Source organism: Halictus rubicundus, chromosome 5 (genome assembly GCF_050948215.1).
Source record: "Halictus rubicundus isolate RS-2024b chromosome 5, iyHalRubi1_principal, whole genome shotgun sequence".
In the NCBI taxonomy this organism is placed as follows: domain Eukaryota; kingdom Metazoa; phylum Arthropoda; class Insecta; order Hymenoptera; family Halictidae; genus Halictus; species Halictus rubicundus.
In genome coordinates, this window is record NC_135153.1 from 9,117,065 (window position 1) to 9,145,044 (window position 27,980).

Below are 27,980 nucleotides of genomic sequence, written 5' to 3' on the forward strand. Positions count from 1 at the left end.
AATCCCGCGATGCTGCAAAACGTTGCGGCTGGTATACCATAGAATTTAATCGGTATTCGATCGGCCACGGCGTATCAGTGTAGTTCTCGATGCACGTCTACAACGGTGGTCTACCCAGTGACATATATCGTCCAGGAGATACTATTCTTTGATCCACGTCGAACCTAGAAAAGGACAGCGAAGCTCTAGGGGTATACCCCGCGACAGTGGGGATAGTTCTGGGACTTTTATCGGCCACATATTTGGGACATATATCGAGAAAAGACTGTTTCAGCGTATCCTGTTCGATTCTCCTCCGTTCCGATCCGTTCCGCGTTGACGCGCACCTTATGTTAATAAGCCGTGAAGGCCTGTTAAGGCGACGTGGCGGTAATTCTGATTTTATGGAACTCGCATATTCCCGCGTGCAACCAGTGCAACGAGCCTAACGAGCGCAGCGAACGCAGTTATGTACGTACCTTGTTCCTCGCAGATGAGGAGTCGAAGTTGCATCGACGGTGACTCGCGAACCGCTGTGCGTAAATCTAAGGGTCAGGCACTATTAGGCAGGTCAGACGCAGAGAGGGTATAAACAGAAAAAGTGAGTAACCAAATTCTGCCGACAGAATTTGTTTACCCTGTGTTTTTGTGTCCAGCGTGACACATAGACTCATAGACTCTCAGCGTCTGACCTGCCTAATGTAATCTGACCCTAATCCGGAAAGATGGTCGTCGATGAAAAAAATATCGCGAGGTACTTGTCGACGAATTCGTCGTTCGATGGTAGCTTTCGTGCGCCACGTAGCATTCGTTGGTTCTCCTATCTCATTTTTTCTCTGTTTCTCTCTCTCTCTCTCTCTGCGCCGTCGGAACTCACAAATTGAAAAAGTTGAAGTCAAACGGTACGCTTCGCCGTGGAGTAGAGTACCAGAATAGTTCGTTGAGGGAATACACTGCTTTTTGGTTGTTCGGACGAGCCTGCCGTGCAGTTTTCGATTCGCGAATCTGTATTAAACGATTTCGAGGACCCCGCTTGCGAACGAACGGGCCAGTTCGCGCTCGAAATCCAGTGAATTCTCTGTATATGTCAGTGAAATACAGTTAATTCTCTATATATGCCGGCATGGCTGATAAATGTCGCAGAATTATCCCCACTACCGCGGGGTCTAGCTGTCCTTTTCTACGTTCGGCGCGGATCGAAGAATACAGTGAATTCTCGTTAGGAGTCAGTTGCGTCGGTCTGGTGACTGACTCTTAGACGAAATCTGAGCTTGTCGCCGAGCGTCGCATTTGAAATACACAGGGCACGCTGGAAACCCAAGAGCCATGTCCGTCTACAAGTCATAAGAGCCTGTGACTACTAAGCGATAGTGACAAGAAGACTAAGAAAATGTCTTTGTCCGATACAATGTTACTACCTGTCAAGCGATACTACCCTCACCGCTGTGTGGTGTGGGTAGTTCCACTGACTCCAAACTGTAAGGTTGGCACTGACTCGTAATGAGAATTCGCTGTAGTGTCTCCTGGACAATAAATGACAGCAAGACCCGTGTTGCTGACATATAACGAGAATTCAAACAAACCTGTTTTTGTGTGGTCCTTTTCTATGCGATTTCTTTTCTGTGCGATTTTTTGTATTGATGTTGTCCAAAATTATTTGTTATAGCTATTTATGAAGTTTCCGAATATTTTTTTTTGTGCGGTTTCTTTTATGCGGTCCCTATCTACCGCACAAAAACAAGTTTATGTGCACCGTTTCTCGTGATCGGTGACAGTCGAAGGGATTCGATCGCGGGTAGATCGGCTCGTCGTTGAGAATGGAAAACATTCGAATTTTCGGGGAGGAAGAAAGTCGATAAAATAGTTGAAGCGATGGTTGCCAGGGCGCGTCTAGAGAACCCCCCCGTGAGGAAGGTGTGCGATAGTCGGTGGCCGACGCGGTGGCCGGCAACCGACGCGAGGGCCGGCGACCGGCAGCCGACAGCCGACAGCCGCCAACCGACCAATGAGAGACGCGAGGGCGCGGGTGCGCGTTTCGCTCGAGCTGCCGCCACCACCGTCACCACCGCCACCATCGTTGTGCCGGGTCCCTCAGAACGAGCGTGAACGTAGAACGCGTAGCGTCGTGCTCGTGCCTCGTACCCTGTACTCTTATTCGTGCCTCTCGTGTCGCGTTGTGTTGTGCACAGTGCCGTAGCCGTGTCGCGTTCCCATTCCTTTCCGTTCCGTTCCGTTCGGTTTTGCCTGGTTTCTCGCGACGCGAAACACAGCACCGTGTCGCCCGTTTCTCGTTTGCGGTTTCCGTCTCGCGATTCGGACGTGGACGGGGTCCGACTCGGCGACAACTGTTGGTGGCCGGTGTCGCGAACGTTTCGCGAATGCCCGACCCCGTTGTCACGCGAATCTCGACCAGAGGTCTCGCTCAGGACTCGCACGGTGTTGCGCCAAATTGCGAAAGGTTCCCGAGCCGTAGCTCGACGAGATCGGTCATGATAGATCGCACCGAGTCGCTGAGAATCAGGGGACACGGAAAATTTGGACCGTGCCTTCCGGACGTCGTCGGTGGTGCCGACGTACGATTGGAAATCCGAGCGACGTAAATACACGTTCCGGAGCGTTTCCAGCATTTACGGTTCCGGCGTCGCTCGCGTCCAAAGAAATCCCAAGCGATCGGCGATGATACGCGGACCACGGGGTGACAGTTAGGCCTCCACGAATATTGCTGCACCGGGAATCCCTGGGATCAACGAAGACACCTATATTTTTCGTCGTGCGACTCGAACTCGATACGCAAAGGTGAGAGGCATCGACTCTTTTCATTAGACTGTCTCCGTGGACACGCGCACGTATTTTTATGTCCTCGAACATGCTCCTTGCGAATATCGCGGAAACGCGAGTTACTCGGACAATTAACCAACGTCCGAGTATATGTACCTAGGATTTACACTCGTTACCGTCACTGATTTATTCCGCGCGGTTCCGCTTCAACTACGAGTGGGGCAACATTTTGGAGCAAAGCGCGGCGTGCCCCACTACTACCGATCCAAACCCCTTGCGTCGATTTTTATTTCGATTTAGGGTCAGATTATACTAGGAAGGTCAGACGGTGACGGTGTAATGACGCTAGACTGAAAAACAGGGTGACCAAATTCTGCCGACGGAATTTGTTTACCTTGTTTTTGTGTATCTAGCCCTTATAGACCCTCGGCGTTTGATCGTCCTAGTACAACTCTGCCGACAGAATTTGTTTACCCTGTTTATATAGACCCTCAGCGTCTGACCCTCATTCGAGTATATCCCAACATTTTGTCTCGTAAACAGGTTTCTGTGGAGGTTGCGCGTGAAAATCGGTCCCGACTCGTGCGTCTAGATTTCGACCGCGAGGAGGACCAACATTTCTACGGATTCTTCGTCACGCCGTCGTTTAACCTTTGCTCGGTTTTTATCGATCGGTCCGCGGCCAATCGCAATCGCGCGTTTAACCGGTTCGTTTCAGGTGTTAACGAACGACGCGACGCGTCGGTACGCAACGGGACGCGTGCATCTGTGCATCGAAGGCTGATAATTGGCTTCGTCTACTCCCGTGAAAGTCAGCCTACCGTCAAGTTCTCTCGGGTTCATTCATCGTTACCGTGTTGCGTAATAATTGTTGGTGCTGGCGCTGCGCTACTACTGGCACGTGCCTCGGGGCTCTAGCGATTCATGCTTCTCGCTTTTCGCTGCTCGGAACTCGCTCACGTCCATCGTCCGAATACTTTTCGGAGGAGATTTCACTGTGGATTCTTTTTAGGGAAAGATCTAGGCGATCTATCGGCGCGATCGGTGGTTACGAGTGCCACGGCCGATCGCGGACAAATATACCGGTCTTCGAAGGGAGAAGGTGGAAGGGCGTTTCGTGGTTAAGCGTGCAGCGGTCTGCCGCGAGTTTCCTATTATGTGGGTCGAGGATTCTTCAAGAAATAGCTGCAAGTTTCGCGAAATCGACCGAGGCCGGACTCTGGAGACGGCACGATGCGATAGGCACTCGATCCGATCCGATTTCTTGAAGTGACCTTCGGCGAATGTTTCCAACTCGATGGCCGATACCGTGGACCCTACACGGTGCTCGGTTTACCGATTCACTTGGAAGCCGAAAGTTCGCGGCGGGTTGCCATCGTGTAATAAGGAAAAAGATGTTCGTTTTCTTTCGCGTTACTTGAAAACCGGATGCTCCGTTCCCTGGTTGCGCGTTCGTCGGGCTGGTGGAGAGGAGAAACCTTCGGGGTTATTTTTGTCGTTTGGTTCGCCCTCACCGTGCCGAGAAGAACGAAAAGGGGTACTGGGGAAGCTGCTCTCCTTTTCGGATAAATTTATCGCTGGATCTCGAAGAAAGTCGAGACATTGGATGAAGACGTTGCGTTGCGTTGCGTTGCGTTGCATCGCGTCGCGTCGCGCGTCGGAAGTGCGGATCTTTTACCAAGGTAATCAACGTGTGCCTGTGTGCACGGACACGCATACGTAGGTCGGAGGCGGTGCGAGCGAGTTGCGGTGGTAGATATACGCGCCAAGAGAAAGAACGAAAAGCCGGTCTTGGATGGAACACCTGCTCCACAGGTATGCGATCCTTTCCTTTCTACTCTCGTTCGTGCTACCTCCGCTGCTCGCTTGGATTTTTCGCTGTGGCTCCGTGGCTCCGTAGTTCCTCGGACATTAAAAATGAAGGAAAAGTAAGCAAATGGAACCATTCATTGTTAACGCGACGACAACGCGTTGCCGGGAAGCGTTCCCGACTACCGACCTAATCCTAGAGTTCGCGCCTCTGAACACAGCGTTTCGCCTCGTCTTCTCGGAGCTATTGTTCCAATAGCAGCGGTCGGTACTCGCCACGCCCACGCTCTCGCTCTTGCTCTCGTCCTCGTACTCGTACTTATCGTACCTACAGTCCGGACGGCAATGGCGCTGAAACGAACAAGATCGTTCGTCTTTTCGACCGAAAATCGAGTCTCCCGCGCTCGGTCAGCCGACGGGAAACTTTGTTCCTGCCGTTGCGGTCCGCTTTCTCGTTCTATCCTCGTTGGCAGTTACGGCGCCGTAGACGTAGACGGTAACTCGATAGTCAAAACCCGGCTGCACACGCTTTCGGGCACGTTGCCCCAACGGGCCCCATTGTTTCCCAGCAGTTTATCGTAATTCAACACTTATCGTGCATCCTATGCCACGCTGGTTTCGCGTTCTCGGTAACCGGCCTGGCCTGTTCGTTCGCCTCGTTTCTTCTTCTTCTTCTTCTTCTTCGTCTTCTTCGTCCCTGTTCCGTCGGTTTTCTCGCTCTTCGTTTTCGCCTGCTCCCCTCGAATAGGCTCAGGGTAGTTGACCAGGAAGGAAAAGGAGAGATAGAAATAACAATGGGTGTCGCGAACAACGAGCCGCGCGAATCCTGCCTGTCAAACTTCGTACGCGAACGGTCGATAACGGTTAACGCGAAAAGTTGCGTGCTGACCTGCAACGCTATTTCCAACCGATCGATAAGGAACGCCTCCTGTTCCACGCCGACCAAAGAATAGCTCCGCGGCTCTGCTCGAGGCTACTGACACGAATTATAGCTCTCCGCGCGAGCCGACACAGTCGCGGAGAATACGCGGAAAAACAACGACTTCCCTCGTGCGGGCACGATCGAATAGACCGGCGCTCCGCAACCTTTTATCCTCCACGGCACCCCACAAGCAAAAGCTTGCAAATACATGAATTACAATAATACGTTTTTATTGGACAACAAACACAATAAAGTATAATTAATAATACACACTACAGCGTTTTCTCGATACATGTCCACAACACGGGTCTAGCCAGGGACATATACCGTCCAGGAGATTCGAACGTAGAAAAGGACAGAGGCCTCGGTTCGTGGACCCTCACGGGGTATATCCCGCGACAGTGGGGACAGTTCTGGGACTGTTATCGGTTTGGGACATATACCGAGAAGACACTGTAGCGTGCCGCGGCACGGCAGTTGCGGAGCATTGGAGTAGACGCATGATAAAAAAGGGTACGCTAAAAAAAGTTTTACTCACGAGGTATATCCCGCGACAGTGGGGACAGTTCTGGGACTGTTATCGGTTTGGGACAGATATCGAGAAAACACTGTAGCGTGCCGCGGCACGGCAGTTGCGGAGCATTGGAGTAGACGCATAGTAGGCAAGGGTAGACTAAAAAAAGTTTTATCTTGAATTTACAAGATTAATGTTTCATTTAAACTATTTAGTATTAGTTATTGAAGGGGAATGAAATAATGATTGAATATTTATATATATATATATATATGTAAGGCAGTTATCTATTACACAGGATTTTCAAGATAAAATAGAAATTGTTTCCCTGTAAACCAAGAAACGACATTTAAAGTTTATTACTCTTAATTCATGAGCATGTGCTCTGTTACGTAATCATCTATCTATCTATCTCTTGTATTAGTTCTACTCTCTAACAGTAGACACTCTACAGCCACTCTACACTCTATGCTTTACAACGCGCGAAGCGCGGTCAAATTTGTACTAAAGAAATACCATTTCTTTACATATATATTAGTGATAAGGGCGCGTACAACGTGTTATCTGTGGAAACCGAAACGAAAGAGATCACAACGACACGCCGATCACACCGTTTGCGTCGATACGCAGAAGAGGTACGCGTATCGCGGATATATCTTTATCGCGAGATACGAACAGCCGGTTTGCGTCGATGGGGCCAAGCTTCCGCGACTCGTTGATTGCCGGTTGGCGGGAATCTTTTCCTCGATCGGCCAATAACGGTGCACAGGTTCCGACCAGCGACTACGCGAGGCCACTTTACGAACGCGAAACGATTCCTCCGAATCGTTTAACGTTTTCGACAATAGGTGTCGTCGTTGCCGGCGTCGCCTCGCTGCTGCGAGAGCAAGACAAAGGACGATCTCGACTCGGTTTCCGCGTGGTCGAGCAGTTAGCTATAATCGTACGAGAACTTGACAGTGACGCGAGAATGTGGGTCAAGGGGCGAGGTGGCTCCGATGTTTACCGTCGTCTCGCTCAAAGGAACTAATTTCCTGCAAATTACACGTCAGTTCCCCCTGTCTCTTTTGGTTCCTGGAGACGCTGAACCGCAAAGCCTGTAATCTCCCTACAACGTCGCGCGATGCATCTCTCTTCTCTTCGCTTACCCCTTTGTTCGCGCTAGCTTTTTTTTTCTCCCGCTGCATTCTCCTCCTCCTCTCTGCTCTCTGCTCTCTGCCGTGTATTCTCTTCGACCCGAGCCGATGCGATACCTCGTCTTCCCGGCAAAATAGAAATTTCCCATTTCCATGGGTAACGGGCGTAGGTTGCGCGTGCACGTTGTTTCTCGCGCGTTTTCAACCCACTTGCACGCAATCCGACACCAGCCGTATCGAATTTCTCCCGAGTAACGTGCGTCGAGTTACGCGTCACGAATAATCGCCCGTGTCCACGGTTCGAAGGATTGAAATTGTTCGCGACGCGGCCGTTCGAAAGCGCAGCGCTGCGCTTGTACGGCCGATGGTTTATCGGTGTTTACCCTCTACCTAGCTGTCGCCGTGCGCGTGGGTACTCGTCGAGTTTATCTAATGAGATTTACCGATATCCAATTACCTAAAGTGCTTTCCCGATTCCCGCACGTCCCGACCCCTATCAATCGAATACCCCTTTGGCCGGTGGTCGGGTCGGTTTCGATGCCAGGCGTATTTAATTTCGCGAATTAATTTACCGTGAACGCCGCACCGGTCGGCGAGTCGCGACATCAAAACCCATCGTCGCGTCCTTGCGCACAACCGCAAGTAGCGTTCCACGAACTATGGGGAACGCTCGTTGCGTCGTTCGAAAGGACGAGACGCGGAACAATGGTCGGAAGCGAATAGAGATAAAGAGTACAGGAACATTCGAATTCTGAGAGCCGCTCGACTCCAGAAGATTTCAGCTCCAATGTTCGAATTTGCGGTTTAAAATTTCACTTTGGATTAACGTTCGATCGAGGCATTTCCACGCCGTGTACCTTCCTACTCGGACAAAGGGAGGACGAGATGAGTGGACGAAAAGATTTTTAGTTAACTAATTTCGGCGTGATCGCGACGGTTCCACGGCTTCGTGGTTTCTCAATCGCGAAGGAAGCGTCGGATGCCAACCGCAGACTAATTGAATACTTCCCATTATCTTTCACAAAAGATGCTTGGTCCTTTCGCACCGAGTTTAGTCGAGTCGACTCCAGCCCGGAATAGGTATACACGCGGCGTATCGTGTGCACGGTGCACAATGGCTCGAGTGCCGCGTACCGCTCCCTCCTTGTCCCACTGCCATCTCGGTCTTGCTTTGCTGCCTCGAAACGTTTGCTTCCGAATGCGCGCTTTCCACGCGTAACCGCGCTAACTTGTATTCCAGCGATACTTGTCCGGTGCTTGTCTCCCTCCTCTTTCCATTTCGCTTCTCTTTCCCGCGTTTCGCCCCTTTTCCAGTTGATACGAGACGATGTTTCCGATGCGCGTCGAGTCGTTCGGTCTGCTTTTCATATTCCGCTCCGTACCGTTTCCTCCCGTTTCGTTCCGTTTCCTACCGGCTCCATTTATAGATCGTCTCGCTCCTCCCGTTCGGTCTCCCTTATCGTGCTCGCACGATTCCCTCGGATATGGAACTTGTCCGTTTTCGCCGTTGTTCGGACCAAACCCACGGTAGCCCCGAGCTTTTCGCGTATTTTGTGGATCTCCCGATCGATGGAGGTGCGATCCGCGCGCCCGGATCCAAATGCAGTGATTTCTCTATATATGTCGCCAAGGCTTGGAGGATAAACGTCGTGGAAGTATCGTCACTACCGTGGGGTATACCCCGTGAGGGACTACGGGGCCCAGGCTTCCCGAGCTTCGGGGCCCCTCACAGGGTATACCCCGTGGTAGTGGGGATAATTCTGCGACGTTTATCGTCCAGCCCTTGGCGACATGTATCGAGAATTCACTGTACTTGGTTCGAAGAGGACGCGAGTTCCCTACGCGTGCACAGAACCGGCAATTAGCATAGGCGCGATGAGGTTGCTCGACCGGAAGTCGAGATATTCGAACAAATCCGAGAGATCTCCCGTCGCGCTCTACCGTCTCGAACGCGCTGATTATTTCCGTCGACGCGCTCGGACCTTGAACAAAATTACACGTTGCCGCGCATAAATTACCATCGACAGGGGGTCCGCTTAAATAAGCTTTGTATTTTCTCCGCTAGCCCTTCGAGCCTCCAGCTTTTGCACCCATCGTATCGAACGTTTGGGACCCACCACGATTCCTTCCGTTTCGTTCTTCGCAAAGGTTAGGCCGCTCCATGGCGCATCGACGAAATCATTCGAATCTCCCTTCGTCCTGTATTTTTAGTCGCCCGCGGAAAAGCAATCATTTCAGGATTTTGGTTGGGATCGCCGCGAACGCAAACGCTCACGAAGGACCGAAAACGTACGTAAAGGTTGGCGGGAGAGCTGCAGAAATAAATGGAAAGCTCGAGGAAGGTAAATCCTGCTGGTATATGAAATGGCACCCTCTTCCCGTTCCGTTCCGTTTCGTTTGTTTGCTCGACTCGTCTAGGAACCCGTCGTATCCCCAATCTTCGTATCGAAGATTCGAGATATACGTATGCCTACTTCCGCGTGCGCGAAACTCTGCACCGTGTACGTGTACGCCATACGCGGTCGAGTTCCAGCCAGAACCTACACTTTATCCTAAACGCGGTATCGATTCCACCGTTCTATCGGTTCTCGCCGGATTTCGATCGATTCGCGGTCCAATTTAATTTCCGTCCAGTTGTCGATGAAACCTGATCGAATCGAACGAAACGGTAGATAGATAAGAACGAATCGACGAGCCTTTCACGGATTCTCTCGCCCCGACAGGCAACGACGCGCGCGACGAACACGCGACAGCCACTCGGGAGGAAGTTTAGAAGAACGCGTTTCAGGCACACGATTGCCGAGCATCGGATCATCGATGCGTGTCAGACCTACGGTACATACGAGTACGCGTACGCGTACACGCGTGTTTGTGTACCGTCTTCCGATGTATTCGTAGTCGAAACGGTCGATCCCCGTCTACGTGACATCCGTGGATCCCTTTCGCGCGTTACCTTCCTTCCGATCCGAAGAGATTGCGAGGATTTGTCTATCCGTGGAGAGAGAATAAGAGCTACCTTTTCGTTTCCGCCATGGAAACGCGCGAGAAACAAAGAAACGGGTCTGCTGCTGCTGCTGTTTACAGCGATAAACCTGCGCCGCGAGTATTTACGATCGCGCGCTGAGAAAAGTTTATTTTCTTTGGCCTCGTGTGCTCGCCTTAGCAGAGGGGAACGCGCCCCATCGAGCTACGTATACCATCGTATCGCATACCGTTGGATGGTGAACGGTGGACGCGCGGTACACGCGCGGCGACGCGCAATACCCTCCGCAAACCGTTTCAGTTACCTAAGCTCTCTGCTAATCGTATTTGGAAACTGTTCGACGGAAACGGACGAGCGTAACTTTGGCGCGAACGGAAGGGCGACTTGTACAGGCACGCGCTGCAACGTGACAGCGTGACAGCGTGTCAGCGTGACAGCGCGACGGCGCGACGCGGCGCGTCAACGTGACAACGTTGTAAGTCTACGTATACGCGTGTGTACACGGAGGCGCGTGACGCTCCCGCTTTCTCGCGTCTCTCGATTCTCTTCAGACGAACGTTGAGCATCTTTGATTGGTGCGGCATCGGGTCGTGTCGTGTCGACCTAACGACCCAACGACCCAACGACCCTGCTACCCTTCCGATCCGATCAACCACAATTGCCTCGTTCTCTCGTTCTCCCTTCCCTAGTCGCGTTTGTAAAGTCGTTCTCTGCCAAATGGTTCCACAACGAAAAACACTCGGATCGAGGTAAATCTGTGGTCAGGGCCCGCTCTAGGGGGGGGGGGACAACCCGGGCATTTGCCCGGGGCGCCATTTTGGCATTGGCTGTGTGAGAAGTGTGAGAAAAATATTGATGTTTTAAATATTCAATTAATAGAAAATTTCAGACTATCCTTGCCAGACAATTTTGCTAAAAAAAAAGGTCATTTTGTTCAGCGCGGTGCTTAGTGCTTAAAAAGGGGCGGCAATTTGTTTTTTTGCCCGGGGCGTCGTAAACGCTAGAGCGGGCCCTGCTGTGGTTGCGAGGACAGAGGAGGAACTACGAGAGATGCGGCGCTATATCTCCTTGTCGATATCTGACTACAGTGACGTCTCTATATATGTCCCCAAGGCCTGGATGACAAACGTCGCGGAATTATCCCCACTACCGCGGGGTATACCCCATGAGGGGCTTCGGACGCTGAGGAGTGTAAATATAACATGGCTCGGGTACGTCTTCTGGACGATGCACGACGCTGGGCAGGACCCGTGTCGTTGACATACATCGAGAATTGACTGTATCTCTAAAACATATATCTCCTGGACGATGTATGTCGCTGGCAAGACCCGTCTAGTTGACGTACATCGAGAATTCGCTGTATCTGCTTGTATGAGTTACGAGTGCTGCGGCTTTGCTTTTTAATCTCCGAAATTAGTCGAGAAAATTGTGCGCGGATTTGCAATTGTTTCGAATTTGCATGGGATGAACTCGATCGGAATCCATGCTGCGAACGTACCGGTATCCGATCGTGTATAGAGCCCATTTAGGTTGTCGGTGTTTAGCAGTGTGCTGCATCGGGTATTGATTAAATGGGAGGGCACGAGGGGCGAGGAGAACCGGGAACTGGGAAACGGGAAACGGGAAACAGGAGTCGAGAACCCGGAATAGGAAGAACGGAATGGAGCACGGGTTGGAGGGAGAGAGGGACGGCGGCAAGTAAGGTCGGAGGGAAATTATGGTAGATATGGAGGGAGATGCAATTCGTCTCTCTCTCTCTCTATCCCTCTCTCCCTCCCTCCCTCCCTCGCTAATTGTCCGAACGCGCACCGCGAGTCGAGGAACTGATACGGAAGGAGAAGAATGATCAGAATAGAAATTGCCATCGATCGTGCTTGGCCCGCCTCGACTAAAGATTATGGTCTCGCTACTATCGGATTCAGTCTAGATTTTCTCATAACAAAAAAAGACAAAACGGGAAGGACAATCCCGTTGGCTGGATTTCTCGTCGCAAAGATTTCTCGCGAAATGTAAAAGATTATCCTTGCAAAAGTATGAATCGCATTCGTTCGGGAATGGACTGGACCTGAAACGACGTCGACACGGTCCACCATCCCCCGTTTCCAGTTTCTTCCACCATTTCGCTAATTACTGGGCGCGCGCAAAACCGTTGGCACTGTGAGAGGCGACTGCTCCGCGTCCGCCCGCGTTTTTCATTCTGAATCTCTTTGATCAGATTCTCCGATCGGTTCGAACGGCGATAAAGCGGCATGAAATTTCGATGAACCCCATCGAATAAGTTAATTGGTTCGGTCGGACAGGAAGCTCGATCGATCGTGTATTAAATTGAAAGGCTACTCTTTCGAATCGAAATACTCGACGCGTCGAGTCGTTCGATACCGAACGGTATCGACGATATCGACCACGACAACAACTACGACGCGAGTATTTTCGCGGCTGTTGGGAGGCTGGGTGCGGCGGAGATTCGAGAACCTCGTTCGAGGGTGAATCTCGGAGATGAGTCACCGAGGAGATCCCGAGGAAACCTCGAGAGAATCTTCGCTCCGCTCGTGACTCATCGCTGCCCATCGGAATACGAACATTTCTGGGAATCATTATCGTAAACCTTCCTCTTCGCTCAGCGAGAAAGCGGGTAAACAAGAGAATCGAGTTTCGGCTGTTCCGGTGTCCGAGAGAAGAGTCGATTCGATTCGCGTGGTCCCGTTGACGCGCTAGGGAATCGGCAGTCATCGTATAACTTTGGTCGCCGTTTTTCCCCTTTTCCGAACCGGCGGCCACGGTGTAGAAAAATGCACGACGATCGTCCGTGTTTACGGCGGTAACGGTGACGGCGACGAAAACGAAGCTAGGTGCCGTCCGCGCGACGCGGCGGCGCGACGCGAAGCGACGAATCGATAGGAGGTGCGCCGACGTTCCACGAGGCGGCGTCAGCCGATTCTTCGTTTCGATCGAGTTTCCGTATGCTTCGTATGTCGCGTATTTCATGTAGGAGATATTTGTTTCAGTGGCGCGAAAAAGTCACGAGCTGCTATGGGCCGGTGCGACGCGGCGCGGCGCGGGCGTCGCGTCGGCTTCGGCGAAAGACAGGCAGGAAATCAGGATTCCTGAAGCCACGGGACGAGGTATCGCGCGGTGTAGACGTTTCGATGGAAAATCGATTTCCGGCTACAGTTTGCTCGCGATTCGCGAGCCGCGACTCGCGGTTCACGAGTAACACCGTCACCGCGATCTCCATTGTTCCCTCGTTCCCATTCGAAAGTATCGCCGCGTCGTGTCGAATCGTGGTTTGACTCGTCGAAATTCGAAAAAGTATTTAATTCGTCGATATTTTCTCTGTTACGATGTCGACCCGGATGGGGCAATCGCTATGTAGATATTCGAGAATCGCTGCAAGCTATAGTCCGGGAAGTCCTATGTCCTCTGTTGTGCGCCGCGATTCGTTTCTCCTCGTGACTGTTTTCATCGGTCCTGCTTAACCACGCGACGCAAACTTTTCTAGGCTGGTTAAGCCGATCGATCGCTGGAAATAACGCTCCGATGCGATACCAGTCGAGTCGGGTCGAGTCGAGCCGAGAATTTCAATTGTAATCAAGCAGATATACGTGGTCTGTCCGAAAAGTATCCGACCTTGTGCTGTAACGGGTGGAAGTATCATTCCTGGTGTCCCCTTCAAAGTACAGTGATTTCTCTATATATGTCGCCAAAGCCTGGATGATAAGTGTCGCAGAATTATCCCCACTACCGCGGGGTATACCCCGTGAGGGTCCTCGGACTCTCGTTCTCCCTTCCCTAGTCGCGTTTGTAAAGTCGTCCTCTGCCAAATGGTTCCACCACGAAGAACACTCGGATCCAGGTAAATCTGTGGTTGCGAGGACAGAGGAGGAACTAAGAGAGATGCGGCGCTATATCTCCTTGTCGATGTCTGACTATAGTGATCTCTCTATACATGTCCCCAAGGCCTCGATGACAAACGTCACGGAATTATCCCCACTACCGCGGGGTATACCCCGTGAGGGGCCTCGGACGCTGAGGAGTGTAAACATAACACGGCTCGGGCATGTTTCCTAGACGATACATGCCGCTGGGAAGACCCGTGCTGTTGACATACATCGAGAATTCACTGTACCACGTGTACAATACGATACACGTATATATTATACAATAAGTCTACGCATACCTACATACGCGTAGATACACCACATATCGCACGGCGATAATGAAACGCGTTTGATTTCAAAGCGGTAACAAGGTGGTAGCCGCTGGCAGTCTGCCAACTACCCGCTACTCGTCGACGCTATCGATGCCTTCGGTGTTGACCGACAAACAGAAGGGGTCTCTCCGTATTGTTCTCGACGAGCGAATGCAGGTCGAGGATCCATCCGTGGGCCACCTTCCGTTCGAACCACGTCGAATCTGATAAAGGTGGATCATCGGGGTGTTCGATGCGCTTCGGCATCGGTCCTCGACCGATATCCGGCGATGTTTCAGTCGACATCATATTCGTTCCAAGTCGCAGGAAGTAGCCATCAATGCCTCAAAACCTTTTATAGCGTTAACATTTTTTTGCGAAATCGTCCGATGGAACTACAGTGATTTCTTTATATATGTCGCGAAGACCTGGATGATAAATGTCACAGAATTATCCTCACTACGCCTCGCGGTCCAGAGAATTGAAATTCCGAAGAGGGTTGATCGACGGGAGCACGAAACGTCCATCGTCTGGCCTAATCGATCATCGGGAGAGCAACTATGTCGAGGCGTTCGAAAAACGGAGCTAAAATATCCGATTACCAGTTTGTCGTTCGTTCGGGATCGTTTTTCAGAACCTGGCGAGGCTGGCATTTTGTGTTCCCACGAGAGCAGAAGGCGCGCGCGCGAACCAGATGTTCCCAAACTCCGGTTTACATCAGCGCGGCTCGGCACGACGTCTTTGAACGCTCTGTTGCGTTTCAGCGTGAACCGTCAAGCTGTTTGGCGGCTTCAAAGTTTTATCGTAATCGATTGTCATGGACCGACCGTGTTGTTCGAGGCTCGCCGCGAAACATCGACGAGCAGAATTCGAAAAGTGGTAGCCGACATCGAGGGATGTTTCGTAACCATGGCGACAAGCTGACTCACGAGGCGGATCGTTCGGCCCGAAAAGAAATCCGCCGTTGCTCGACGACGCTGCGCCGCGCTTCCGCCTCGGAATTCTACGATCACGGATTCTACGACGATCCTCTTCTTTCTATCGCTCCATCGATCTTTTCCGTTTCCACGCGTTCGCATCTTTTCCGGCCGGGACGGTTCGAGGAAACCTGGAAATAGAAAGGCCAATGTCTCGTCAGCGTTTCTTGGTCCGGACGAAACCGCTTCTTCGAGGCTCGGGATGCACCGGTCTAATGGAACGGATCGATGGTCGGACGATTAGTAGTCGCCGGGCGCGACCTCGACTTTGTACACCGTTGCGTCATGCAAGCGCAAGCGCCGAACCGTCAGCTCTCACAATTATTTCCGTAGTTTTTGTTCTTCCGATCTTCGAGCCACCTTCGATCGCCGAACATCCACCCTTTCGGTCCGCTCGGGCTCCGTGGAATGAGAAACCTGCCGACAAAACCATTCTCCTACCGATTTTTCGTCAGCGACACCGCCGCGCACCGTTTCCGTTAAGGTCGCCACACACAAGACAGGCAAGATGCCGAAGTTGTTTGGGAACCTAGATTCAAGAATGGTCTTCGTGCCAGAAATCTTTTCCGACGTCGTTGGGCCCATAACTTTTAACGTCTTATTGCTTCCAGATGGCCTTCCGAGAGCACGTTGACGATTTTCGGCACTCGGCCTTTGTTGCGAGCACCTCGAGCGCCTCTCAAGTGATCTGCGGATACGCTAAGTCCTTATGGGCGACGATTTTAGGCGCCCAAACAACTTCGGCGTCTTGCCTGTCTTGTGTGCGGCGACCTTTATTCGTCCTCACTACTCGATCCTACGACCCCATGACATTGCACCAGAGGAAAATCGGCGAATCGGTCAAACGATTCGTGTCACCTAGACGCGTGTCACTCGTCTTCCCCGTCCCCTAATGAGGCCTCGTTGACCCGACCCCCTTTCTCCATGCATTTTAAAACAGTGCAAACCAGTATGAGTAACTAGTATAGTAACGGATTAATTTAACAATTGTTCCCGAAATTTTACAATCAACTTTATTCGTGTACCACGTGTCGCTCTGATTTCGTTCGTTACTCGTAAGACAATGATGACGATTTCGCTCGCACTCTTCGCACACGCTTTTCTCGCTCGCATTCCTGTCGCACGCCATCTAATTGCCTAACGTGTCATTCACACCTCATTCATACAACGGTTCCTGACTTACCGACTATTTATGCGTGTCATCTCATAGCCGCTACACTAGCTAAAAGTCGAAATCCATCGTTGCAGAATCTTGTGACGCGGGGCATAGAGCATGAGACATAGGGTATATGAAGTATGGGGGAGGGGGGGGGGCGAGGTAAAAGCCGACGAGGGTGGTCGCGTCAGTGCCTACTTCGTCTGAAATGCAGGAATGCTAAAATGCTAAAATGCTGAAATGCTCGTTGAAGGGGAAACAGTTTAGGTTTGTGCGTTGTACGGAGAGATCCTCTCGGGAGCGCGCAATCGAGACAGCAAAGGGTAACAAAACAGTCGGCCCCCTCGAGTACGCTTCCTCCGCGGCGTGGAGTATCTTAGCCGAAACGAGGATATACCTACATACATATATAGTAGAGCGTGGGGTACGGATTACCTGATAGGAAACTCCGAGGAAGAATCGTAACGGAATCGTTGCAATTTTTCCGCGAATCGACCGAGAACGCATCGCGATCGAGTATCACGACCGATCGGGAAAAAATGAACGGTCTTATCGCGTCGAGAATCTTAAACGAGATAGGCGTCCCGGCAAACGCGATACGCTCCTCGTAGGAAAGAGGCGCCGGATAATCCGTGGCCGGAGGGTTTTCGAGGGGTTCTAGAGAAGAACCTAGGGACTGAGAATCGCGTTCGTAAGGGCACTAGAATTATCACGGTACGCTAGCAACCCCACCTGTTCCCTGTCGAGGCTTTTGTGCAAAGCGTTCACGCCTCCGATTGTCCGTGGCCACGGTCGCTTCTCGATCGCCTCTCGGAACGGTTGTTTCGCCGTTCGTTTTCCCTTGCTTCTCCTACTCGTTTCCAGCACCGGAAGAGAAAAGAGAGAGAGAGATAGAGACGTGTTGAAAATGCATCGGAAACGCGTCCGTCCGAAGACCGGTGCTCGACGAGCGTTCCTCTCTATTATTTTCTCACCTGAAAAGCGCATCCCTCTCTCTTCCTCTTGCCAGCCGAAACAAAGGTTTCGCGTGGCGCTGAACAACAATCGTCGGGAACGTGTTCGATTATTCTAAGATTTGAAATCGTTTCGCTAACCGCTACCGTCTCTGTTCCAGGCATTGTCGTCGCTGTCGAACATGCCGGAAACGACGGAACTCTCGCACCAATCTCGTTCCAAAGGATCTCGGCCGAAATCGTAGTCGAGCAGGAACGAAAAGGAACTAAAGGAATATCAAGAGGCGAACGAGTTTTGCTCGTCGACGAGGAAGAAACGCCGTGTTTATCGGAAGCGTGAATGACCAATCCAACCGTTTCCCGACCTATGCTTTTCCAGAGCAAGATGTCGATGACAGGAAGCTTGATGGGCTACGAAAACAACAACGAGGTGAACCAAGCGAAATGCAAGAAGCCACTGAAGCCGCTTCCGATAGTGTCCAGCGTAAACTCGAGTGGCGTCACCGCGACAGGAAAACCGAGGAGGTCGCGTAGCAGCAACAGCGGTCGCGTCACGACCAAACGGAACTCGTGCATAAGAGGTCACGTGAACAGTTTGTGGTCGGTTTGGTACGGCATCTTGGCGGTCGGCTTGCAAGCTTACATCGGCCTGAGATACGCGAAACGATTCGCCGGTAAGTAAGACGCAGCGAGTAGACATCTTTTGGTCGATCCCTACGGTCGAACGTTGACGTGAACGCATCGATCGGTTTACAGCGTACTTGTCGTTACCCTGGCCAGCGGACGCACCGCCTCCGAAACTCGAATTGTACGCTTGTTTGGTCTTGGCGGGCACCGGAGTGGTTCTACTTCCGGTCCTCCTGGGCGCGGCGTTCCTCAAGCTCGGCAACCTGGCCAACGATGGAATAAAGCTCGGTCGTCATCTGAGCGCGTGCTCGCGCGATCCACCTTCCTCGCTGCTCGCCAACAACCACGACAACAGTAAGTTCAACGTCACCGTTTTGCATTTTCCACGTTTCCCCTTTATCCTGTGGCTGATTCATTCTCACCGTGATTCCCAGGTCTGGCCAACAACTTGTGGCGACACGGAGGGCCCACGGCAGCGTTCGTACACCTTTGCACAGCCATGTGCTTCCTGCTACCGTCGCTGCTGATGGAAGCCAGGCTCATACACGCCGGATTTTTGCCGAAAGGTAATCGTTGTTCGAATCGGCGCGCCGCTTCTCTTTGTTCGCTCCGCGATTCGGCTGTTTCGAGACGAACCGTCGCGCGTCGCGTCGTCGAAGAGCGAATGCTCGCGCCTATATCGCGGAGAAACCACCGCTTTTCGCGTTTGCGTTCCCGTTCGCCTATCGATCGGCCAGGTGTCTACGCTTATCCGCGTACGCGCTGTTCTCGGCGAAACGTAACGTCTTCCGTGCAATCGTTTTCGTTTCGGATTGAGTTTCGCGTGCGATCCGACATCTCGCCGAGAAACGAGGAACCGACAAAATAATATATTTCTTTTACAGACGCGATATGGCGCACGGACCTGGATTGGGTTGTAATTCACCGCGATCGATTGGTTGTATCCAGTTTCTTGAATCCGAACGTGAACTTGAGCATACTAACCGGTTTCATAACACCTCAACCGTTTGTCACTTTAACGCCGAACGAGGAACTCGACGAAGCAACGAAGGACATGGCCGCTTCGACGACGGGTACAATGGGTATCGTCGACGACGGCCTCTTGTCTCGTCTCGGAAACGCCGCGAATACGTTTCCCAACTCGTTTCGTTCTACCGGCAACGGACGGCTTCCATCGAACGCGCGACTTTTAAACACTAGTCCCGCCCCGGTCGCGAATCGTGGCTACGCGAAAACCTCTTCGGAGGAAGGCGGTTACGCGACGTCGGTAAAGACGGTGCCAACGTTTACCACCGTCACGGGAACTGGGTTACCGACGGAAACAACGACGGATTCGAGATCGGCGACGATGACGACACCGCCGACTACGACGAGGACGACGACCAGCGCGACTACCATCGGCACCGTTACGGCGGTAGCCGCGACAGGATCGGCGACCGCGAGTACATCGTTGGGTCCGTCAAAGAGAACGGCCAAAAGCACCACGGACAAATACGATGCCACCGTCAGGCGACCAACCGCGAAACCGATCCTCAGGAACAATCATTCGAAGAGCAGATCGAAGACCAAGAGTTTCGGGAGAGCCGCGTCGGGGACCGCTAGACCCGGTCGACTCGCTTCCTCGAACGGCGACGGAAATATGACTGCACAAAGTCTGTCTCTAACGATGAACAGTTTGGCCGATTTGGATCATCCGGAAAACTTGAATCTCGAAATAGATGCCGGTAAGGATTTTTTCTTTCGATTCCAGGTTTCCTCGGATATTCGAATTCTCTGATCTCTCGTTTACTTCCGAAATCTCGATAGCCGAATCCTATGGACCCATCACTTTGGAATACTTGAACTACGCCGTGGCCCTTGGGGTGTATTCGGTGAGGTATCCTGCGGTATTCTGGTCGTGCAACAAGGCGCTCGGCACGATTTTCAGCGTTCAATTGGTCATGAACTCCGCGCAAAGTCTATTGGCGTACGTTGGAATGTCCGTGCTTTACAAGGTAAGCTTCGACGACGTTATCAAAAGTCCAATTCGGTGTCCTAGAGACTCGTTTCGTAACCTAAAGTCGTGTCCATCTTTAGATTCAAGTGGTGGGACCTTTGAAAGCGCTACCTGTTCTTCGGCAACAGTATCGAACGTTCTCGAGCTCTGGCAGTGGCAGCGGCAGCGGCAGTGGCAGTGGCAGCGTCGGCGGTAGCGGCAGCACCACCATCGGCACCGGTACCGGCGCCATCGCCACCAACACCACCACCACTACCACCACCACTATTACTACCACCACTGCCACAACCGCCACAATATCAACCATTTTTGGGGATTCTTACTTTCTACTGAACCCGCACGTCACTCTTGTTCTATTCGGCCTTTCGTCCCTCCTGGTATTGTGTTCCAGCATGGTCATGTATTTCTACGCTTACGGCAGGTGAGCGAACGCGAATCAAAATTCGTGTCGGAATCGGAATAAAAAGAAATCAACGGTTTCACAGGTTCACCGCGTTTTTGAATCAGGAACGCGAGCGTCGAGTCATCTTGTCGAAGGAGAATCGCGAGGGAAACAGTTGGATATACTTTATCCACTGCACCGCTCTGTGCGTGTTCTTGGCGATCGCGATTTGCAGCGCGCCGTTGCTCTACGATTACAGCGTCGTGTACCGTGCCAGTTTGGACGGCGCCATTCTCGCTTGCATCGTTGCCACCGTGCTCCATCTGCTTCTCTGGTTGCTGGTGTGGATCTGCTTGACGATCAAGCACCGTTGGACGTTCAAGCTGCGAGTGACGATCGGTCGCGCTACCGTGAGGTCCGCGAGATCGGTCAAACTCGTGACCGACGTGGATTTGCTGTCGGCAAGAGACGAAGAGGACGGTACCAGCGCGCCGTTGCTCGTCGTGGGCAACGGTCGAACTTACACCATTGCCGATGCTTCGCCGAAGAAAGCCATCATGAGCGTGATACAGAAAGCGGCAATCGAGAGGAAAGCGCGCGCTCAAGGTAACGATCTTGATCTCGAATGGTTTTCTCGTCGAATATGTCCAGCCATCATCGCATCACTTTTTACAGGTAACGCGGACTCGGTCGACGGTGATTCGACGGCCGACGACGAGCAAATCTACTGGTTGAGGCCGAAATTACGGCCGTCGCCGACGCAATCGCCGAGCGACGCGAACCACGGTCCATCGACCACCGAGAAGGGTTGGCTGAACAAGAAATTGAAACCCAAGGTCACCTTTAACGACCTGCCTAGTACGTCAGGCTCGCGGTAACTACCCTCCTCCCTCCTCTTGGTGTCTTTCAGTACATCTGGCTGTAACCTGTGTCCTCTGCTGCTGCTTCTTCTTCTTCTTCTTCTTCCTCGTCGTCGTCGTCATCGTTGTCCTCGCCGTCGTCGTCGTCGTCGTCGTCTTCCTCCTCTTCTTATTCCTACCGCAATCAACCGTGATGCCCGATCGAGAACCAAACGCCGCTAACGCTTTCAGGATATTCGTCGACGTATCGCAAGAGTTGTGTCGCTTATCTCTCGCGCTTTCTCTCACGCTACCTCTGCTCGTCCCAGTAACTTTCCGTCCCGCTAACCAACGTCAGGATAAGACGGATCATGCTCGGTTCGATCGCTAAACCCGCCCGCCTTTGGTCTACGGTCCGTCTTGTCCTCGTTAATAAAATGATCGGCGAATAACGTCTCGATCGACGGTTCGGTATCGAACGTAACGTCTCTCGACGCGACGCGTCGCTGTTGCTGTTGCAGTAATAAGGGAAAAGCCAGACGAGGCGGTGGTGCAGGCGACGGATCCGGCGGGCCCGAGGATGACGGAGATTATGCTACGTTACGGGAACTACCGTTGATGACGTCTCTGGATCCAGCCGACGATTCGACGTCCGAGGAGAACAAGGTACGGAGCATACTCTGTTCGTTTTATCGCTTCGTCGCTCTTCCATTCTTTCGTTTTCTCGTTCCGTCGTTTTTGTCGCATCTATGATCCATTACGATCACTGTTCGCGACATTGTCTGCCATAAATTCTATTCGTCTGTCTTTTTGACTCCATCTCTCTCTCTCTCTCTCTCTCTTGCTCTTTCTCTCTGAGTCTTTTCCTTTGCTCGTTTCGCAGACTTTTAATTTCATTATCTTTTGCTTCGACAGTGGGGAAGATGGCTGATAGCCGATAGGGACGATATAACAAAATTTGGAGACGTAAGATGCAAGAAAGTGTGTGTGTTATCCGTGTTCCTATGCTCGAAACTACTAACAATGTTTTTTCGATGGTTCGCGCTTGCATTGGCATAATAGTCTTATAAACGAAACGTAGACGCGACGAGAATGTTCGCCGAACGATCCTCGACAGAATCTAACAACGATTGTCGTAAATATTTTGTTTTCTCGACGTTGCCAACACAGTTTGTTCCGAATGTGTCGCACGCATCCAAAAAATCCAAGACATCAAAACCATCCATGACATCCATGACATCCAAGACGCTATCGATTCCGCTACACGGAATCAACGGGGCCACACGCTAGCCAAGCTTCGCCTCCTTCTCCATAGTCCCGACTCTCGTCCTCGCTTTCGTCTTTCCGGACACGACGGAAAGTCCGTATCGTTCGGACGCCAGGAGACACTCCTGGTGCACGCATCGAATCGCTCGCTAACCACTGTCAATAATTTTAACAGCTGCTCGAGTGCGTAAACGACGACCAAGTGACATACTACGCGAATGCGAATCGCGATCTTCAACCTTCGGAAGGTGATCCCTCGCCTCTCTTGACTCCAGAACCTTTGTCCGATCCTACCTCGGAGCCACTCGCATTGCCATCTCCGACTCCAACGCGCGCACCGAGCACCGACGTTATCACTGCTTCGCTAACCACTAACATTCAGGTACTAACACGCTTCGCGTAAACTGAAGACCGTGTTCTGTTCACGGGTGGGCCAACTATTCGAATAGAACGAATGAAAATAACAAAGACGACGGTCGAACAATACGCGGCGCCGATAGTTTGCTCACCCGTTTCTTCCGTCGCATCGTTGTCGTGCTTGCAATCGCAACGAAAAGACGCGCGCGTGGTACAGCGCTTTGGAAAGAACGTGGTACAGTGATTTCTCTATATATGTCGTCAAGGCCTGCATGATAAACGTCGCGAAATTATCCCCGCTACCGCGGGGTGTACCCCGTGAGGGGCCAAGAAGCTCGAGAGGCCTCGGACGCCGAGGAGTGTAAACGTAACACGGCTCGGGGTATGTCTCCTGGACGCTGGCAAGACCCGTGTTGTCGACATATATCGAGAATTCACTGTATCGCCAGCGAGAGAAAGATTCGATGGAACGAAGAAACGGTCCCGGACGCGTTCCTCTTCTCGTTGACGACGACATCGACGATAATCCGAACTCGGGGATCGAATTCGTTTCAGGCCAACTGCAACGGAGGGCAAACGCCGCGGTGTTTGCGCCGAGCGGACTCTGGGATGCCGCACGACGAGTTGACGCCCCGCTCGGATTCCTCGGGTTCGCCGCCATTGGAGGGGGGCAACGCGGCCGGCGGCGGAGTTTCCGGCAACGGAACCGGTTCCGCAGCCGGCCACAGCAACGGCAGCAGCCACAGCGAGACTTCGTCGAGCGGAGTGCACAGCAACGCGAGCAACGCCAGCAACGGTAGCTGCCAACGACGAGCGACCAGCGTCGACGATCTGACCGGCGATCAGCGGATCGGCGAGGAGCCGCGAGAACAGTGGCGCAGCTGTTCGTTGCAGCGCGGCGTCCAACCGCCCACTTGCGCGTTTACGTCTCCGCCGCCGCCGCTGCCCTTGCCACTGCCACTACCCTTGCCCTTGCCCCTGTTGTTGCCGCATCCGCAGTCGCAATCGCAGCCTCAGTCGCAGTCGCAGCCGTCGATTGCGCGCCCCGTTGTAGTCAACGGGGGCCAGCCGTTCTCTTCGCCGCAGTACGCGAACCACGTGCCGTTGTTTACGAACCATAACGCGAACGTGAACGTGAACGCGAACGCGAATGCAAACGCAAACGCGATCGGCAACGAGACGCTACCCGGCTCGGGATCCAGCTCCGTGTCCGGTTCGGGATCCGGTTCGACTTCCGGTTGTTCCGCCGTTATCCTCGAAAGCTCGAACGAAGCGACCGTGGTTATCAGGCGCAAATTGTCAAGGGCGAAACTGACGGAACCGTTGAACCCGAACGAGGAGCCGTTCGGTCGGTCGACGAACATGAGAATGACGTCTTTCACGGAGAGCAACGATATTCGCGTGCACGCTTCGTCCGCCACGTTGCCGCACTATCCGACCCAGCCGATCGTCACGTATCCTCATTGCTCGACCATGCCTTTGCCTCACGCGTCTCACGCGAGCGTCGCCGGCTCCCACATGGGCGGATCCAGCGGGAGCTGTGGATCCGTGCCTCGGCACGCGTTCGTTCATCCCGCGCACCCCCCGCAGATGCATTCGACCGTTCCCTCGCACACCACTTTGCCCTCGCACCACAACGGCGTCAGACTCTCTCATCCTGCCCCGGCGCCGGCTCCAGCCAGCAATTTGTTCGTCAAACGATTCCCCCCTGTACCGTTGCACGCCCAGTCCTGGGCGCTACCGGGTCATCATACCTTCCCGCAAACGCCGCAAACCAACGGCAAACTCTCGGTAGCTGCTCAAATCAGGCATACCGATCGCGACTCGGCCAACTTCTCCATGGCTAGCAGCGGCGATTCCGATACTTGTTTGCCGCACTAAGAGTCCGCGCAGGACGCTCCGCTTCGTTTCGCCGCGGTGCGGTTTTCGTTCCGTTTCGAGTTCGTTTCGAAAAGTCGCTTCGACCGCAATGTTACATATCAAATACACTTCAGTTTTACCGACCAGATAGAACGGGGTTTCATCCGAGCGTACGTCTATTTTTAATACGACCGTTTCTCGATGCTTCGACCAATACGTTCAGAGGGATACCATATCCAAAACGCGTTCCCAGTACCCACGACACGATCGACGCGTCGTGGCATACATATCTCGCAAGCTCGGGATCCAGTTTTTACTGCTCCATCGAACGCGAAAACTGGCGAAACCTTTTCGATAGAAAAAAAAAGAAAGAAAAAGAAAAGAGAAAGAAAGACAAAAAAAGAAACATTTTTGTGGAACGATCGAAACGGACCGCGCCGAACCGCGACGCCGACGAAGCGAGAACACGATAACGAAAGACGTCTCGCGACTATTTGGCGACGAGATGGATGCTCGCGGCTCTTTTATCTTGTGATTCGTACTCGAGAATCGCTGAAATCGCTGTTTCCGAACGATGATTCCCCCGATAACGCTCGAGGTCGGTGCACGAACAGTGAACCGCCGGCGTCGTTCGATTCGTTACGAATACCTCTCATTGTACTCGGGGTATTCTGCCTATACATATTTACGATTAAGAATCGAATAACTCGCTTCTCGCGCGTGCTGTCTCGTATAACATCCTCGACACTATCGTTGCCTCCCCTATACTTTCACATCTCTGCGCTTCTACACTCTAAACCAGTGGTGGGCACGGTAGGGGCCCCTGCGTTGCTTGCTTCCCCCACCAACGTCTCTTTCGTGGATGTGGATAGACAGCATAAGCCGCGTACGGGTCGGCTATGGCGGGACGTACGAGAGAGGGGGACGCTGGTGGGGGAAGCAGGCAGCTGAGGGGCCCCTACCGTGCCCACTGTTTCAGACTCCGAACCGCTGTATTCGCTGCAAAAATTGTTAGAAGCCCCTGCCTCCTTTTCGGCGTACCGTTCGCTCTCGCGCTCCTTTTCGTTTTCTATTTATTTATTTATTTATTTATTCGCGTTTTTCGGATCCTTGTCTGTCGTTGTAACCCCGCGATAAAATTCGATAAAATTTTCGTCCCTAATCGCGAAGAGAACGTCGCGTTGAAACTCGACTTATTGTCTCAGTCTCTCGGAATGGTTCATGATGGAACGATAAACGAACGTTAGACGAGGCTAGCACGTGTCGGCTACTTATAGAAAAGTTTAAGGGAAACGACTACTGCCATTAATCGCGACGATCTATGGATCTATGGAGCTACGGAACTATGGATCCATGGATCAGCGTTATACATATACATTATACATACGTATATTCGGTTGTTTGATCGACTGCCACGTTATTTCGTCCTTTCGCGGATTTCAGGGGTCAACGTTTACGAGCTGCGATGCGTTTCGCTAATTTCCACCGTGATTTCGTATCTCCACCCCCATCCGCGCCCCTCGTTCCGCGCCAATACTCGTGATACGTATGTTTTCCCATCGCATCTCTTGTTTTTACAGCTCTGTAAATGTTGTTGAAGACGCACGAGACGGTAGAGAGTACTAGAGAGTGCCTAGGTCGCGTTGGCTGTTTCCGGCGCGGCGCTTTCGGTGATTTCGAGGCCCGTGGTCCTGTGTCGCGCGAAACGGGAAACGCGGGTAGCAAATAGATGATCCGCAGAGCGCGTACACGCAGAGAGGACAGGCGTAATATGTGTTACTTCGAAAGGTTTGCGTTTGCATTTGCGTTTGCGTTTGCGTTTGCGTTTAAGATTTGCTCGATACAGAATCCAATCAAGTTCAAAGTGGGATATGACACTTTTATCGCTCCACGCTTCAGCCGAATCAAACGAGTACGTAACAAACACGATGAACGTTTCTTCCATGGCGGAACGGTCGCGATAGATTTGTCCTTTCTACGACATCGTTGCTGAACGGTGAAACGCGAACGGTTTATCGACAAAATACGGTTCTTCGGGGCTTTACGAAGGCGTTAACAAAAGTGATGATAGTATTTTTATGAACGCTCTTTACAAAATATAAACGACTCGGCTCTGCGAAGAGCGAACTCCACAGGACGAACGCAAAACTACAAATAAGATTGCACTCGTAGATCAAAAGTAAATACGATGCACGTTTCGGTTAGTCGACGAATTAGAGGATCTTTTTATCGTTTCGAATCGTCGTTATCTTCGAATCTAACGAATGTTACATTAGAAACGCTGCTCAAAAAGAAAAAAAAACAAAGAAAAAAAACGACGAGTATCTTCGTTTCTAACGATAAGCATCTTCCAACCGTGTTGAACGGGAACGTTGTTGTAACGATAGCCGACGAAATCTGTCGCGCGACGTAGCTCGCTAGATACGTTTCCTCGGGGAATGATATATTCCGGGCAGGGATGGAATCAAGATCGCGATTTAGCTCCAGCTTCCGAGCAGATCGAATGTACAGGCGTCTTTTTTATACGTGATCGAGTCGGTTCGAGTCGAGTCGGTACGAGTCGAGTCGAGTCGAGTCGAGTCGAGTCGAGACGAGTCTAGTAGGATATTTAAATCGTATTCACATGTATTTTTTACGCACTTTTTCCGCCAACGGAACCGACTCGACGCGAGACGACACGCGTCGAGCAAATCGTACGTGTTTGATTCAAAATGTATTTTCGAGTACCGTTAGTAAACCAACGATTGGCATCGACCAATTTTTCTCCGGCCGCCCCGCTCCACCCTTCCATCGCGTCTTCTTTTACTCGTAGCCCGTTACCCTTCTGCCGACATTAGGACCTTCGTAGAACAGCACCTCGCACTCATCTTCCAATGCAAGACCAAGCAAACTTGTTCCGAATGAATAACGAGTCGCAAATTAGAAATCGCTGATAGCAGGTCATGCCTTGTCGAGTTGTACACGAGTGCCGAGTACCGTTGCACGAAACGGACAGGGCGGAAAAAATCTACTCGAACCAGTCGGATTAGACACATAGCAATATAGCTGAATTAGCTGCACAGCCGAATACAGTGAAATCTCGTTGTATGTCAGTACCGCCGTTCTTTTTACTGACACTCATACGAAATCGGTGGTTCTCCCCGAGCGTCCCATTTGAAATACACAGGGCACGCTGGAAACCTAAGAGTCATCCCGCGCGAAAGTCATGACACACAAACATGACTGACGTTCAAACGGAAGGTCTCACACATTGTCGG

At 52.0% G+C, this 27,980-nt stretch overlaps 1 protein-coding gene across 4 annotated transcripts; it reads left to right on the plus strand.

Moving 5' to 3' along the window:
• The first annotated feature begins 1,918 nt into the window (after positions 1–1,918).
• On the plus strand, positions 1,919–27,951 carry Tinc (transmembrane protein tincar). Of its 4 annotated transcripts, none has more exons than XR_013082305.1 (12): positions 1,919–2,775; positions 17,558–18,070; positions 18,153–18,377; positions 18,458–18,589; positions 18,908–19,747; positions 19,830–20,017; positions 20,100–20,440; positions 20,505–21,275; positions 21,762–21,906; positions 22,682–22,888; positions 23,419–27,249; positions 27,289–27,951. XR_013082305.1 is itself a non-coding variant. In XM_076788205.1 (12 exons), exons 2-12 carry the CDS (start codon positions 17,737–17,739, stop codon positions 24,742–24,744), a joined length of 4,440 nt encoding a protein of 1,479 aa, XP_076644320.1. In that variant the 5' UTR covers positions 1,919–2,775; positions 17,558–17,736; the 3' UTR covers positions 24,745–27,951. The 4 variants fall into 4 exon arrangements, 3 of the variants coding, with proteins under 3 accessions (XP_076644320.1, XP_076644319.1, XP_076644321.1); XM_076788205.1 differs by having other exon boundaries at positions 20,505–21,007; positions 21,077–21,275; positions 23,419–27,951; XM_076788204.1 differs by having other exon boundaries at positions 23,419–27,951.
• The last annotated feature ends 29 nt before the right edge of the window (positions 27,952–27,980 follow it).